This window comes from Propithecus coquereli, unplaced genomic scaffold (genome assembly GCF_000956105.1).
Source record: "Propithecus coquereli isolate 6110/MARCELLA unplaced genomic scaffold, Pcoq_1.0 Scaffold116, whole genome shotgun sequence".
NCBI lineage: Eukaryota > Metazoa > Chordata > Mammalia > Primates > Indriidae > Propithecus > Propithecus coquereli.
In genome coordinates this window covers 3,160,391-3,177,432 of record NW_012135636.1, presented here as the reverse complement: position 1 = coordinate 3,177,432, position 17,042 = coordinate 3,160,391, and the positions used below count along the sequence as shown (strand labels likewise).

Genomic DNA, 17,042 nt, shown 5'->3' with positions numbered 1-17,042 from the left:
GAGAGAGAGAGAGAGAGAGAGAGAGAGAGAGAGAGAGTGAGAGAGAGAGAGAGAGAGTTAGGCACAGTGAAAGCTGAGTAGACACTAAGGACAAAATATTAAATAAGAAACGTACTGAGGATGTGTGCAGTCACTGCTTGGACCTTTGAAGAGTCTAGGTTTGCCTAGATTTGCCATAGAAATGAATAGTAAAATATAAATCTGTATTGTGTTGAGTAATACTGTGTGAGTATCCAGACCTGTCTTTTCTTTAAATAAATTCATCCAATATTTATGAAGCACCTACTATGTGCCAGGAACTGTGATAAGCATTGGTGATACAATGGTGAACATATAGACATAATCCCTGCCCTCGTGGGGTTTCCAGCCTAGCGAGGAAGACAGCCATTAAGCAAGGGTATACACAGGTGAGGGGTGTTCCCAAAGAGTAGGTGGCAGTGCTGTGGAAGTATATAATAAAAGATCTAAGCCACCCTCTGGATAGGGGACAAAATTCCTTCCAGAGAATAAATTAGTCAGGCAAAGATGAGAAGAGGAAGGGATTTTGAATGCTGTCTGGGATCTCACAGTGAATGGTCATTAAGGTTCCTGTTATTTTGGGAAATCAATGATTCTAAGACATTGACTAGCAGAACATTTTTTATGATATTGGAGAACTTCTAGGAGTAAGATCTTACTGTTACTTCATGCTAAGAATATATACTGGGACTCCCAAAGTACAAGATTATTGCTTCTGACTCTGACCTGCCTGTCCAGGCACCGATCAACCTATGCTTCTTGTTCATTCTCTTTCTCACCCATCTCAACAGGCATTAGATGTCTTTCCCTCCCTCACTCTGATTACTCTTCCAGCTACACTCATCAAGCAACAATACAATAATACTGTTAAGTACAATGTTTCCCAAAATGTAATATGAATAACTCAGGTATAAAAATAGACATTTTAGGTTAGAACAAGGACAAATTTTTAATAATTATGCATTTATTTTTACAAATTTCTTCTTTTAAAATAAATTCAATTAATATTAGCAAGTCAATTTAAGGAAACATATTGAGTAAATAAAAGTGGAACAAAGTTTGGGCAACATTGTTATGTCAGGGGTACTCTAAACTGATTATTTAATCTTTGTGTACTTCATTTTTTTCCTCTGTAAAATGGGAATAATAATACCTGCCTCACTGGTAAGGGTGAAGTGGAAATGTTCTTAAGCCATAGCCGAGTATTTGATACATAACAGGTTTTTAACAAATGATGGTGTCCTTTTTCTCCCTTTCTTACTACCTACATGTTACCTTTCTGCTGTCAATTCCTACCTGGCCTTTACTATTAAAGATGAAATATAAGATATTGCACATTGACTATATTTCAAATTAAAAGCTTGAGATTGTCTTATTACTATTGTGCATTTATCTAAAGTTAGGATGGATAAATAGACAGAAGATAGACAGATAGATAGACAGATAGACACAGGCATAAATATACATATGCCAGTACAAAAAGAAGTGCTAAAGACTGTAAATCCTTTTTCTGCACTAAAATCATTAGAGAGGCAGACAAAGAGCTTTAATATCATTATAATAAATACTGTGTCTATCTTCTCTTGCTTTTTTCAGGTGAATAGGAGTAGGAAGTGCAGAGTGAGCTTTGAAACTAAAATAAGACTTCACCCTCAACAAGCCTTTGCCGGAGGAGAGGGAGGTGAGAGAGGGAAGGGAAAAAGCCAACAAAGGGTGTGTTATAGAAGTTATATTGCGGCCAAGTGGGGCTCAGTCCCACTGGGGAAGTCAGGGGGAGTTCTTCCCCCGAGAGGCGAGGGAGCTGAAGAGTTTATGCTTTAATCCCGAACTGTCATTAGCTGAAGGTCGCTCCTAGTATCCTTAACTCCTCCAGTCTGGCCTGGCCTCTGCATGGACTGAGAAATGCCTCAGGCAGAAAATCCCAGGTGCTTGCAGTAGAGCACTGTTGGTGCATACAGCAACTGTGGGTGCCCAGGGGTTATGGACAAGGGGACATAAAGTATATTGACGAGTTAGACATGACGTGTGACCCTTGGTATCATTTCCCCATCATTATCACATCCTGCTTCATGTTGTAAGTATTTGTGTATAATTATAAAAAATATTAAATTGTCCAGGTGTGGTGGCTCATGTCTATAATCCTAACCCCTTGGGAGGCTAAGGTGGTAGGATCGCTTGAGACCAAGAATTCGAGACCAGACTGAGCAACAGACAAAATATGTCTCTACAAAAAATACAAAAATTAGCTGGGCCTGGTGGCACATAACTGTAGTCCCAGCTACTCGGGAGGCTGAGGGAGGAGGATCGCTTGAGCTCAGGAGTTTGAGGCTGTGGTGAGCTATGACAATACCACTGCACTCTAGCCTGGACAATAGAGCAAGACCCTGTCTCAGAAATATATATATTACATTAAAATGAATTGTCTTAACCTAGGCTCCCCCAGAAATTACAGCCTGAGACAAATGCTTCTGTGCCATCACTTCATCAAGAAGTACAATCCCAGGAAACCAGGGATGGTGAAAAAAAGGGAATGAGGCAGGGAAGAGAGAAGCACCAGTATGAGGTGTGTTTTTAAAGGTGGCCACTGGTAGGTGCAACTGGTTGCTTAATCACCCAGGACCATCCTCCAGGAAGGTATAGAAACTGAATGTCTCGGGACACTCCACCAAGAGATGGAAGGGATTAGAATTTATCTATCAATTCCTTTCTCCCATTATCAAAGGTTCATTGGACAGGGACTAGGGTCCCCTGCATATCCACAGTACACATGGGTGAGCACTGAGAGAAACCCGCAGCATCTAATACCTCAGCATTGACAAAGAAGCCTCAGGACAGTCAGCAAGAGACGTGTGGCGCAGGCAGGAGGCACAGGTGCATGAGGTTGGTCTGACTCTCATCTGTGGCTGGGGCAGGGACAAAGTGAAGGTAACAGGATCTGAAGCAGCTTATTAAATGTGTCTGATTTACCAACTGAAATAACTCATTGGGGATGACTCAGTCCTCACGTGAACCCACATATCATGCCAATAAAATTATCCTGAAATGGTACAGTTTCAGGGTTTACAAATTAAAATCAATTTTCTATTGTGAAAATCTGGTGCATCAAACTAAAAGGAAGCTGACTGGATAGAAGTGCTTTTTCTAAAATGCATGATCACTATGAAAACAGGTCATGGAAAAGTAAAACCAAGAAGGAAAATAAACTGAGTGAAGCAAATCTGAATGAATTAAAAGTTAGGAAGCCTTATTATTATCAGTGAGGCAAAGGGAAGGGGCTCTCTGGTTCATTCAAGGATCCCTCAGAAACATTCTATAAAAAAATTTGTAGCAGTTTTATATTTATTTTTACTCATCAACTGCTATGAGGCACTAGTTATAAGTGCATACTGATTTTATATATGTTTATGAAATCTGCATTAGAGAGGCACGGGGACTATCTCAAGGGAACAGGATGCTCAGAATCTCTGTAAGTGCTGCCTTGGGAGGCAGGCACCATGTAAAAGGGAAACATGTTTATCTATGGGAAGAATGTGGGTACCAGGAAGGATACAGGCCAGTATACGCATTGTTTAAAGGAGAGAGAAAATATACTGGAATTCAGTTTCTTTATAGTTTTCAGCTCCATATTTATGCATTTAAATCTAGATACTGTTGAATATATTACGAGTAGGGATTGATGAAAACGTCAAAGACACTTTTTCTATAAATTAAGGAAATTATTTTAAAGAGAATATTTTAAGTGTTAAGAAATATTCCCATTTCAACTCTGCATCATATGAAGAAATTCAGTTATTGAGGCATTTCAAAAGTTCAGAAAATAATCTAAAAGTTTTATAATTAATGTACCATTTTGTTAAAATGTGTTAAAGGGTTATACAGAAGACGAGGCATAATGAATACAATAATGAAAATAGTGCAACCTTTTAAACAACCATTATATTTCAGTTTTAGGAAGAACAGCTTTGTAAATTACTGCAGAAACCACAGTCTATGTAATTATGTAACTGAGGCATATTCTTCAAGATCAAGTGCTTGGTTATAGTCAGCCATAGCTTCCTCAATCAGGCCTATTTTACCACGAACTTTTGCTCTAAGATTATATACTACAGCATCATTAGGCACCAAAGACAGGGCTGCAAAAGAAAAAAAATTCAAGGTATGTTTATGCCAGCATTAAAAAATAATCTCATTTTAAAAAAAAAATTTTATAATATAAGAACTTTGATATTATTTATATGAAAACATGTTTCCTCAAACATAACTAGTCAAATTAAAAATATTGAATCTTTTTAAGAAAACTATCTTGGGGAAACACAGTATAATGTCCTTCTTTGAAAGGTTGGCATTGTCTGTGTATGATTTCCTAATAAGTCTTTATATTTCAGCTTACCAAAGATGTTAGTAAAGATATTACATAAAGGAATCCATATTAATTACATTAAGGACATGTTATCTAAAAACATTAATTCTTATGTAAGTTTATCTAGACAAAAAGACCTGGTGACTTTCTTCTTTTATTGTCTAAAAACAATCACATCAACAACGGTAATTTTACCAAAATAATTACTAAAAATATACCTTTACTAAGGTCTTCCTCAGCTAGTTCATATTGTTTTAAACAGCAGTATAATTGTGCTCTGTTAAAATATATTGCAGCCCAAAAGGGACAGCTTTCAATTGCATATGCAAAATCTTCTTTCGCTTCTTCATATTTCTTTAATATTGTATTTGCAATAGCTCGATTCATGAGAACATATTTGTTTCCTGGATCAAACATTAAAGCCTTTGAGAAGTAGTCACTGGCCTATAAAACGTGAAGATAATGATAATTGGAATATATTTCCATTGGCAGCCATACAAAAATTTTAAGCACATTTATTCATAATTTAAAATTAAGGCCAATGGTATACCAAGGGGCCAGTGGAAGCATTTCAGCCCAGATACAGAGGTGCATTGTCTGCAAAGAATGTAAAAACCAATAATAAAACTGAACAAAAGTTGGCTTTGTGTTATTACCATGTGTCAGCAATTCCAAACAATGTCAATGATAAAATACTCCTCCTTGCTGGGTTGAAATTCTCCCACTACCTGCCACTCAAACCGTATATCCCTGTATATAACTTAAAAAAAAAAAAAAAGATAAAACACAAATTAGAAAAGAAGGCCATACAGGAAGGTAAAATACAAATGAGAAAAGTAACAGTTTGCCTATAAAAACAGAATAAGAGCTAAACAGATAAATGAATTTTCAAAATAAGGTTCTAAGCCATATCAAAAGGGATAAAACTTAGTTACACTATAAAACATTATAAGAAACGGAGAGGAAAAATCAGGTTGTCAAGAAGACCCTTTGACTATTATCGTATAGATTATTCAAAACTCATCATCGTCCTCAAAATGTATAGTGCAGACCAGTGTTGTGGTCCGGGTCCAAGAGCCATTTGCTACAGGTCCGCAAAGAGGTAAGTACCAAAATTGAGAGTAAATAATAAATAACTTCTATAACATTTTGACATGATTATGATATCTAAGCACATGATCATATTGTGTTTTAGCAATGGATATTGATCTACAATAAATCGCAGATTTTTTTGGGAACTGGTCCTTCACCATAAATGGTTTGAGATGCTGTTTAGACATCCTACTACTCAAGCTAGAAATCTTTTCTCTAACACCCTGATGGATGAAAATTTGGCTTCTACTTTTTAAAACTTACCTTAAAGGGAAAGTCACTTTTCACAGTATAGTTTGTCATTCACCAATTACTTTCCACTCAATGTTTTCCCAGTTCACCACAATCTGGCTTCTATCTATCTCCCTTATTCCATGAATTCTTCTCTTGCTAAGGTTGCCAATGTCCTCAAGCTAACGGACATTTCCTAGATCTTTTCTTCCATGACATTTCTTTGACATGGACACTCTTGATCTTTCCTTACTTCTTAAAATCTTCTCTGCTCTAGAGTGTCTTACTAGCTTTTCTCCTACCTCTCTGATCATTTTTTCTATTTCCTTCACTGAACTATTTTCCTCTCTGTTTCTCAAAGATCTGTCCTCTATTCACTTCCATTATGGGTGATATGGAACGTTGATTGCATGGTGGCTGGGAGCCCAGACCATGGAGCCAGATTACTGAGTTCATATCCTGCCTCTAACTTGGGTGAGTTACCAAAGCTCTATTTGCATCAATTTCCTCATCTGAAAAACAAAGGTAACAAATAAAATTCCATTTCCAGTGTTGATGTGAGAATTAAGTGAGCTAATATGTAAAGTACTGAGAACAATATGCAAAATGTAGTGCTCACTCAATCAATTATTATTGAAGTATCATTTTTTCCCAATGTCTGTAAGTGGAGCAGCAACATAGCCTTCAGGTAATACTACATGAACTTTTCTTTCTCTGACTTTCGAAAGGAAAGGCAATTAGACCAAGATCCTATAACCCATCCCTTCCCTGGATGGTAGCTATTCTATACCACATTTAAGTACAATTAAAGGATCTATTGAGATGGGGCATAATTGACATCCATCTGTGAAGAGCTTGAAGAGAATTCACTCCTCAAAAGAAGGCTCACTCACAATCATCAGAGATGAGGCAAGGGAAAGACTCCAAGCAGGACCAAGAGTTTCTTCATAAAGTAATTTGGGCTTCATTTTAATTCACCAATAAATGATCAATAAAACCTATACGATTATATACCACAAAAGCATAGCTTCAACCATGTAGGAACAAATGCCTACCTTGGCTAAGAGAAAAGAACTCAGTAAAACACCAATAGCACACCTAACTTTGTACAATGTAACTTTCTATTATAGCTTCCAAAATATATTACTTAGAAAATGAAAACCTACAAACTTCGTGAGGTTACTTGAAGTATAGGAATATTAACTATAAAGCAATTAGAGGTTAAAGACACCTACTAAAGTATTAACTATATAAAGTTACTTTAGTGAAGTAATACTTTACTAAATTACTAAATTTAGTTACTAAATTACTTTAGTAAAGTAATACTAAAGTATTAACTATAAAGCAATTAGAAGCTAAAGACACCAACGGATGGCCTTGATTTTTTAACAATTGGTCTAATGCCCTCAATATCTGTAATGTGTATTCTACCTGAGTTAAAAAACAAGCAAGCAAGCATTATGGACCAAAATGTGTCGAATACTGCCAAAACAGTACTTGGGGAAAAGGCATAACCTTTAGTAACTTATTACAATATTAGTGAAAGGGTAATAACAAATGAACTAAGTTTCCAACTCAAAAAGATAGACAAAGAACAAGAGAAATTGAAGGGAAGTAGAATAAAAGAGTGACTATAGATAAAAAGCAAAAATTAAAAAAGAGTTTGAATCCTATAAATGCATCACAATTCAAATAAATTCAAAAATAGAAAATATCATCTAATAACTCAACATTTTTATATCAGACATTATGAATTGGGGTCCAAAGAGGTTAAGGGGGGGGTCATACAAAACCAGAACTAAAATCCAAATCTTCTCACTCCCAGTCAAGTGATCATGTGACTGAAATTTAGAAAAGGTATAAATTAAGATGAGTTAGATAATCACATCATAAGGAAGGTCTTGAGGGAAGTCTAAGGGGGGAAAAGAACAAAGGACTCCAGGCTGGAAGCTGGTTTCAATAGATATAGCCAGGCAAGTGCTAACACTTTGAAAAGTCCAAAAGATTGTTTACTGGACAAGCGTTGAATGTTTGATGATAATGAGGAGAAGAAATCCCCAGAGGTGTAAACATTTAATAAATAATTATAAACATCCCTATGAAAGGGAACATTTAAAAAAAAAAGAGTGAATGAATTAATGAATTATTAGCCTGACATAGTAAGGATTACATTTTGAAACTATATATATGATAAAGAAAGCATTTAATGTCAAAAAGGAAATATTAAGAAAACTCACATTACCTGGGAAAACTGCCTGTGGTGAAAGTAGATATTTCCTGCATTAAAGTAAGCAAGTGAGTACTTGGGGTTTAAAGAAATTGCTGCTTGATAGTCTTTCATTGCATTCTGTCGTTGACCCATAAATTCATGAATCACACCACGATTTGTTAAGAATTCTGCTGTAGTATTGATCTGCAATATAATAGTATGAGTATTTAGCATCTGGGAATAGTATTTATCTCCAATTTCATGTCTGCAAAAACGAACGTTATGAAATCTACTTGTGGGAAACTAGTAATTTTATAGGGCAGGTAAAAATCCCATTAGAGCAAATATTTTGAGAAAGGACTTGGCATGAAGTTGGTTCAATGTCAACAGTCTGTTGATCTGGCTGCAATAAAACAAATAATCTTAGTGTTTTACTCAGTTCCTTTCAAAGGAATAGACATAGCGGAAAAGCTTATCTGTTTAGCTATGTTAGGCTAGAGAAGAAATTAGATTTAATAGTTAACATGCTTATTTGTCCTATGTAGTAGCAATTATATTTCAGTTCTTTCCTTTTTCTCCTCTCAAATATTATTACATCTGCTCGAATCTATAGAAACAAAACCTAAAAGCTAGAAGAAAAGATGAGTTTCTGTCATTACATACACCATGAGATTTTTATTTGTCATTTCACTACAGGAAAAATCTGAGAAACATTGATCTTTCTTTTGTTCTTTATTTCTTTCAAATCTAGAACATTATTTTAGGTTGTGCATTCATTTTGTATTACAAAATAATATTGATGTATCATGAAACTATAAACTGTATTTACTGAGAGGAATCATCACATACCAGGAATTTGGGGTTTTGAATTTTAAATCCATTTAGGTTATAAAATTGCCAAACCGTAACTCTACCCTAGGGATCACTCAGGGGAAAAAAAAAACACACACATTATTTTCTCCCCAAGTCACTTTAAAAAGGTAACAGAGAACTTCTTTCTTAAACCTATTTATTCACGACGTTAATTTATGCTAATAATAATACAATCTAAGTGGATTTTTTACCTTTATGGCAGTATTAATATCCTGCATTGCAGCAAAATTATTACCCATCTGAAGACAGACCACAGCTCTTCCTTCATAGGCTAGGTAGCTCTTTGGATCAACTTCTGTAGCAATGGTAAAGTGCCTCCAAGCTTTCTGGAATTTTCCTTGGGCCTAAAATAATTTTCCGATTACATGATGTAAGAAATAATCCGTAACATGCCAAATATTTATAATTCTAACTCACTCAATCAAATAAAACCTCTAGTAAGGGTATATTTATATTGTGCTAAATCTAAGGTATTTAAATAAAGTAGACTATACTGTGAGTGTATTCGATTGACTAATTGTCTACAAGTGTTTATGATTAAATTTTAATTAGCTAAAATAAATTTAATTGCAGTCATCTCTCATACCAATCTTGGACAACATAAAATTATGGCCACCATGTGAAACATCAATGCTTCTGACAATTGCCAAAAAATTTATGTTGAGCTCCACACACAGGCAGGAATTGTATTTATTTGCTTGGCACTGAATCTCTGGTAATACCTAATATATACATACTATACATAACAAAATAAGCACATGTTGAATAAATAAATGAATAAACTAATGGTGTGAAACCTATTTCCATAAATTGTACCAGCATCTGGAATTTTAGGATACTATACATTATTCCATGGAAAATGCATGTAAATCTACCAAGCATCTGTTTCTACCAACCTTAGTGCCAACTGGTAAAGAAAGGAAAAAGGTCAGGAGAGGGGCACTGTTAACAGAACAATGTCAGAGTGTTTCCTAGGGAAGACCAGCTGGCAACTGAATGCCTCCCTACAGGAAGGCAGTGAATTAATAAATTCAGCATGGTCCAAGGTCTGTCTTTTTCTCATGGCTCAAAAACCCAATTTGCCAGAATCTCAGAAGCTCACTCACTTTAACCACGCTGAGCCCAATGACTCTCGCATAGAACTAAAAAGAAATTTAACTATTAAGGGAACTGGACCCTATTTTTTGATTAGAAAATATTTTCTCTCTCTGTGTAACCTATTAATATTTGGAAATCCACGTTGTAATAACAAGTTCATTTAAGAAACGAATTGGGAAAATTGAGATGAGGTTATTGGCATATTAAACTGCAAATCACATCAAGATGGGATCTCTGCTCCTGACAACGTCTGCTGTACTCACCTCTGTATCCCTAATGCTAGGCAAGTAGTAAAGGAAATCTACAGGTATTTGTTGAACAAACTGTTGCTCTTTCCCCTGGGCAGAATTGGAAAGGCCCTAACTCTCCTTCAGTCCTTCTTTCCTGATTCAATTCTTTACACTGATGTACTTTTCAATCCTTTCTCAGGATACTATATACCTAGCGAGATCTTCATAAAGTGCAAATCTGATGTCACTTCTCTGATTAGTGCTATTCACATTTTTAATTGGACTATAAGGCCTTCAACTCCAGCCTCTTCCTAGCCCACAATATTCCATCCACTGGGGCCCTCTATCTCCTTCTTACAAGTCTTTCTAATGGGCTGTTCTCTCTGGAACACTGTATCCTAGACCCATACTTTCACACCTCACCTTAAATGTTAACTTCTCAAGAAACCCCCTCTCACCCCTCAAACAAAGCTAGGTTCCCTTGTTTTAAGTTGCACTAAAATCCGTACTTCTTCTTAGTTGCACTTATCATGATTATAATCAAATAACTATATATATGATTAAGTGTTTGATGCCTGTCTCTCCACTCGGTAGTAAATTTTGCAAGAAGAAACAAATATATCTTGTTCATTGCTATATCTCTAGGCCTTGAGTGGTTCCCCATTCTATATTAGGAGCTCAGTAAATGTCTGTTGAGGCTGGGCATGGTGGCTCATGCCTGTAATCCCAGCACTTTGGGAAGCCAAGGTGGGAGGAGCGCTTGAAACCAGGAGTTCAAGACCAGCCTGAGCAACATAGCAAGACCTTGTCTCTACAAAAAAAACAGAAATACAAAACTTAGCCAGGTGTAGTGGCATGTGGCTGTGGCCAGCTACTTGGGAGGCTCAGCCTGGGCAACAGAGCAAGATGCTGTTTCAAAAAAAAAAGTTCTATTGAATACAATGAATGATGCTAACACATTTCATTGGATTACAGTCAGCTCTAGTTGCCTTGAAAGTCACCTCATCTCTTTAAATTGACTTTGCAAATTTGTACCGTAATCCAATAATGGCCAATTTTGTGTTCAGCTCTCAGAAAGCAATCTTATATCTCCTATTAATAAGTTCTAGGGCACACCTCATTATTACTACCACTCCCACCCCCTCCAATATTATCAGTCTTAGATCAGCCAAACTCATCTATTTTTTTTTAATACATCAACTTTAATGGAAGATTACTAACAGGAATTTCTGCAAATTATAATTTAAAATTTTGAATATTGAAAGGGATAAAAAGAAGATTTAAGATTACTCAGTTACTTTTCATGACAAATGCAGCACATTTAAGCACCTTACTACAAAAATGTCACTATATTTTTTATTAGCGCAAATAGCTCAGTGAGTTAGGAAATTTTGGTATATGGGTCAGGCTAGAGTGCCCCAGAAATCACTCTGAGACTTGCTTGGCAACACATAGAGTAGCACTTGTCTATCTTGCTGGAAGGACAAATGCCTGGCCTCTTGCCTTCCCAGCAAGTCCTAATTCGCAGCAATTTGGAAGATGACTGAATTCAGAAGTTCTAATACAGTGTCTGTCTGACCCACCGTATGGCTGCAGTCTACTTCAAAACTTTCATACATTGTTCATTCCCTTTAGCTTTTCACTAATTCAATAGGACAAAACTTACGGAGCCCAGGTATAAGCTAGTAAAATAAATGTTAGCCAGGTTCTCATATGTGAAATTCATCGGGTGAATTTTAAAAGTTGTTTGTAAATGTGGGGGAAAAGTAGGGAGAGGTGCCGACATTAAGGAAACTCAGATTGAAAAGCTCCTCATCTAACTAGCATACAGGTCCCCAGGCTTACCTAGGCAGGTCCCTGTAACTAACTGAACTCCTGATCCCCACTGCTACTCTGGAAACTAAAGGTAAGGGAAAGGTAAATGCTCATAACCAAACAAATGACATTTATCCTCATCACTAGTAAAGGGCCCAAATATATCTTTCTCCTGTCAAAAGATGCTTTCAATGCTCAAATGTTGTTATATAATATTACCTGCAAATTATAGCCTAAACTAATTCTGGATTTTACATATGATGGATTAAAATGCAACGCTTTCAGAAAGTCCTTCTGTGCTTGATTGGTGGCTTCACCATGACCATATTCCATGTAAGAATTTCCCCGTCCAATGTAAGCATCCAGAAAACACGGGTTAATTTTAATAGCCCAGGTGAAGAAATTGACAGCTTCTTCAAACTCTTTAATTCTGAAAATAAATGAAAATACTGATGCATTCTGATGAACGGATACATTTTGACAACATACAGTGTTTTCTTGTATATGACTTTTCCACAAAGATTTGAATATCCCCTTGTGAAAAAATCTTTCATTTTTATTTCCATTGTAGAAGGTAAGCACACAAGTTCAAATGACCTAAGGAAGCCTGACAGGTTCTTTGAAGATTTTAGTAAAAGGAAAGAAAGGAGGTAAGAGTCATTTTCATAGCTGAATGTGATGGGATGATATTCTGGAAGTCTTTTTTCAAATTATAAAAGTCTGAATGGCATTCCTAAACCTGTTTTTAACAGTTATCAATAACCAGTATAGAAAAACATGTGCTATTATTGATGAAATACACTATTTAAGTTAGACCAAAATAAATTTACTTATATGTATTTAATATTTCATTATACAATGAAGTGAAACAGACTTTCATGACACAGAAGTCCTTACTTCAAATCTTCTATTAATATAAAGGCAGCCCATTTCATTGTGGATACCAGGAGAGGAGGTGAGAGAAAGAAGTAAAATGCATTATATTTATTATTGATAACTTGTGAAGGTATGTAGCTAAATGATAGCTCTGTCTCTCTATCCTCCCTAATTACTCTCTTAAGGCAAGGGTGAGGGCTGTTGAAGGAATCAAATATTTGTTCATGAGCATATAAAATCACTTCTCCATTTCATATGAATATCAAATAATTATATTTAGTCTCAATTCACACAGACAGAGTACAGGATTTTTTTAAATAGAATGAAGGAGCTAAAATTGAGTAACTGCTTACTTACCAGGTACTTTGCTAAATACTTCACATATGCTATTTCATTTAATCCTTCCAAAAACTCTGTAAGCTAGTTATAATTATCTACATTTACAGATGAACAGAAAATCACGGCAGAAAAATCTTCACATAGGAAATGGCATAGTAACTAGCATACTAAGTTTGCACAGAGTAAATGCCTGAGATTCAAACTCAGGTAAGTCTTACACCAAAATCCATGCTTTTCCACAAGGCCATCTCTACCACACATTCCGCACCTACAGCATACCTGTGGTTGACGTGCAACAGCCAGTAAGCTGATATCTCAACAGTGTAGTTAGAAGAAAGGCTTGGAGTTCAGACTTGAGCCTTAGCATGCAAATTAATACTAATTCGTCAAGGTTTTCAGGAGGATCAAAGAAGAGCAAGTGAGGAACAACTAGCATAGAGATCCTCACCCAATCAAGATTATCATCTTCTTTCCATTCTTTTCATTACTTCGAAACAGATTTCAAAATTTAGTAAGATGCATCACTACTTTGCTCATTTTTCCTTTATGAAGTACATGGAACCCACGATAACTGTTCTAGAAACAATCATCTCCTAGATGTTACTCAAGAATATCTCTTATAACAGTGTTTCTCAAACTTTAGCCCTTCCTTCACAAATTTGCCCTGCGTTCCAACCACACTATCACTTACTGAATATTTATCATTTACTGAGTATTTACTTAAGTCAATTCACTTTTTTTACTGAACTAAATTTATATTAAAAGATAACTAAATTTCAGTACCATAAATTGAAAAATTATCATCTCATGCCATAAATAGAAGGCAATGCTAAAAATAAATAAAATTGGATCTGTATATTGTAGTCTGCAGAAAACTGAACCTGAGGGGGTGCACCACCTGTTACAAAAAGTTAGAAAGTTGACAAAGATTCTTAGTTGAGACTTTCCCCTTGATGTGTTCAGAAGGTTTGAGAAACAATTCATTTTGAAACTGAAACGTGATTCAGTTTCTCACAATGTGATTCAGTAATTTTTTTAATGCTTCCCTACACTATGAAAAATAATCGAGTTACTCATGATACTTGCTCCATGTTTGCTCAACAAGGGTTCTGCTAGAAGATCACAAAAGAACCAACAGTGAAACATTAGAAAAGCTTAGCTTCTGATTTTACAGACAGGCAAAGATTAACACTTATGGATATGAACCAGATGGTATCTTCTGAGTTCGCCCTAGATTGTTACTCAGAAAACACAGGGTCACTTCCCTCAGGTAGTTTAAAATGAAATATTGCTCCTCTTTCCTGATAATTGGCACTATTTAAGAAGCAAAAGTTCCTTTGCTTTTCCAAGTGCCCTTCTCACTATATTATAGCAATAATTCTAAACATGGGATAACAAATTCTTTATCAGGAATAATTGACCAATATTCATTTTGTGTAAATGTGCTTAGTTGATAGATTTTGTTGCGCTCAATATTTTTTATCTATGAGTAGTGAAGTATTCAGTTATGATGCATACCTATGGTGACCATGTAAACTGAAATTTCCAGGGAAGTCCCCATTTGTTCATATGTTCCCCATAAATCATTGAAGTGCTCCCAGTATACTGACATTCATATTGCATTCACATCGCATTCATATCCCCTCTTACCCAGGGAAATTATTAATAAAAATCCTTTCTGAGTACCTATTCTGATAAATGGTTTCTAAAATACAATCTCTCTCTTTGTGTAGCCTAACCAATAAAAATAAAACAAAAATAAGGCAGTGAATTGAAACTCACCACTATGTGGTATAAGTTGTGAGTTACCAAAAGGCAGTGATTGAAGCTAATTTTATTTACTGATCAAGTTATCGGCACTAATATTTAATAATCATCTAATCTGTTCAGTCTAAGTAAATAATCATTAAACCTTAAAGCGGGAAAGAGATCTTGAAAGCCACCTAGCAAGCTCCTCAAAGCTGACAGTGACTAAAGTCAAGTCCAGAGAAGGTGAAAGTGCTGAAGACAGAGACTTCCTAGCTTTCTGCACCAAAAGACCAGAAAAAAGATGAAACAGATCCCAGTGTAGAAACAGCAACTACATTTCTCTGAAGATGTGTCTCAGAGTCAAAGGTCCTACAGGTTGAAGTGCTTGTTAAGTAACCACACGGCAGTTAGCCAATGGAAAAATGTGGCAGAACATCTATGTTATGTCAGGATACCTGTTCGTCGAGATGTAAATGGTTAAGCATTGTTTACCACAAATATAAAAGCATATTAAATGAGTTTTTCTAAAATAAAATGTGTTTGTGTAAATCTGAAGTAATGGGGTCACTTACTGAAGGTGCATGATTCTCCTTACAGTGTCCTATTAATCAGGGATCATGTGCTGAGCTTGGCCACTAGGCCATGGACACAACGGCCCGCTGCGTCTTCCAAATCAACCACATATGTGACCAGATATGCCCTACTGAGTTGTACAAATAAATCACAAATCCTTCCCCAAACTAAATAATCTGGCTTGCAGAGTTAAAGATTCAAAAATATTTTATGCAAATACAAGAACAGTAAAATAAAATGTGATGAAATAAAAAGCGGATAGGATATATATATTTCTGAGTAATCTCCCTCTATGATGCTATTTTTTAAAATATTAAGGTGACTTTCTCAAAGAGCTCTAAAAATTAACTCTACCATAACACCCTTGGTGACTAAATTGGGCAACAAGTAGGATATTCAGGCCTAAGGAATGTTGTCTCCTAGCAACCACAAGAGTGAGAACCAGAGATATACAAAGGATACTTCAAAAGTCTGCAAAACCACCAGATCAAAGAGAAAAGCCCTAAAATTTTTAAATGTATTCCTTTTTAAAACTTTTCCAAATGAGAAAATTTTTACTTTTGCCGCTATAAAACACTAAAAGTGAATCCCCATAGTTAGAAACCATACAGCTATCATATAAGTATGTATTATTAGCTCACCTTGAAAAGCAAAAATATTTTTTCCTGAAATATACATGACCAATTACTAAACATTTCTTACTATTAAATTCAGTAAAATTGTTAAAACTGAGAACACGTGGAATTGGGACTCTGAGTTTTTAGGGCTTTACTGTTGATTTAAATTCTACTTTTATTAAAGGACAATAGAGATTCTAGTCAGGTGATGAAAGTTGGTTATTTGGAATTGCAAAGCAGTTTCAGCTTAAGGAGGCTCTGCCATATACACCCGGTGATTACATTTCATAAAAGAGACTGTGAACTGACACGCAGAGAAATTTACTGACTCTAATGGTTGCTAAACATAGGAATGGGGTTGAGAGAAATTTCGGAGTCTGCTTTTAGTTTTAGCAGAATGCAACGACCTCAGACACTTTTGGTCTGCATCCACCCACCAAAACAAACACATCAGTCATCATTATTCCATCTCTTCTTAAGAATGACAATTACTCAAAGAAATGGATTGTACGAAGGTGCTGGATTAAAATAGACAATGGCATGACCATGTTTTGCTGTCTGTATAAAGTGAAAGGTCTGAGACCAGTTTAGGCCTTTTAACACAAAGACACCTTCAGAAGTTCTATAGTACTCTTTGTTCATAAACTAAAAAATCTAAATGTCATGGGGAAATGTAGCTGCACTATCTATGTCCTAAAATGGGAAAAAAGAATGTCAATTTCCTAAATAATGCAAACTATGTTCTATTTGCTAAACTGCCTAGTTTACATAATTTGTGAACTATTCTAATTTCATCTTCCAAATTAACTGCTATTGTTTCTCTCATTTAAAAAATGTTATAAACTATTACTTTTCAAATACATGTTATCCCATATTAAAATCCTCACGTGCTAAATCTCTATGATTTTAAAAGCAAAATCACTAAAAACTAATTTTCAGATGTGAAATATATACCTAGAAAT

The 17,042-nt window shown here is 35.6% G+C and overlaps 1 protein-coding gene across 1 annotated transcript in view; it reads right to left on the bottom strand.

The window, feature by feature from the left end:
* Positions 1–4,014: 4,014 nt before the first annotated feature.
* LOC105821288 (tetratricopeptide repeat protein 6-like) overlaps positions 4,015–17,042 on the bottom strand; it is a 75,797-nt gene continuing 62,769 nt past the window's right edge. Inside the window, exons 5-9 of the mRNA XM_012657974.1 lie at positions 12,146–12,356; positions 8,975–9,127; positions 7,944–8,114; positions 4,597–4,822; positions 4,015–4,151 (exon numbers count right to left, since the gene is read on the bottom strand). Coding sequence (XP_012513428.1) covers positions 4,015–4,151; positions 4,597–4,822; positions 7,944–8,114; positions 8,975–9,127; positions 12,146–12,356 — 898 coding nt within the window. The remainder of the gene's footprint in view (positions 4,152–4,596; positions 4,823–7,943; positions 8,115–8,974; positions 9,128–12,145; positions 12,357–17,042) is intronic.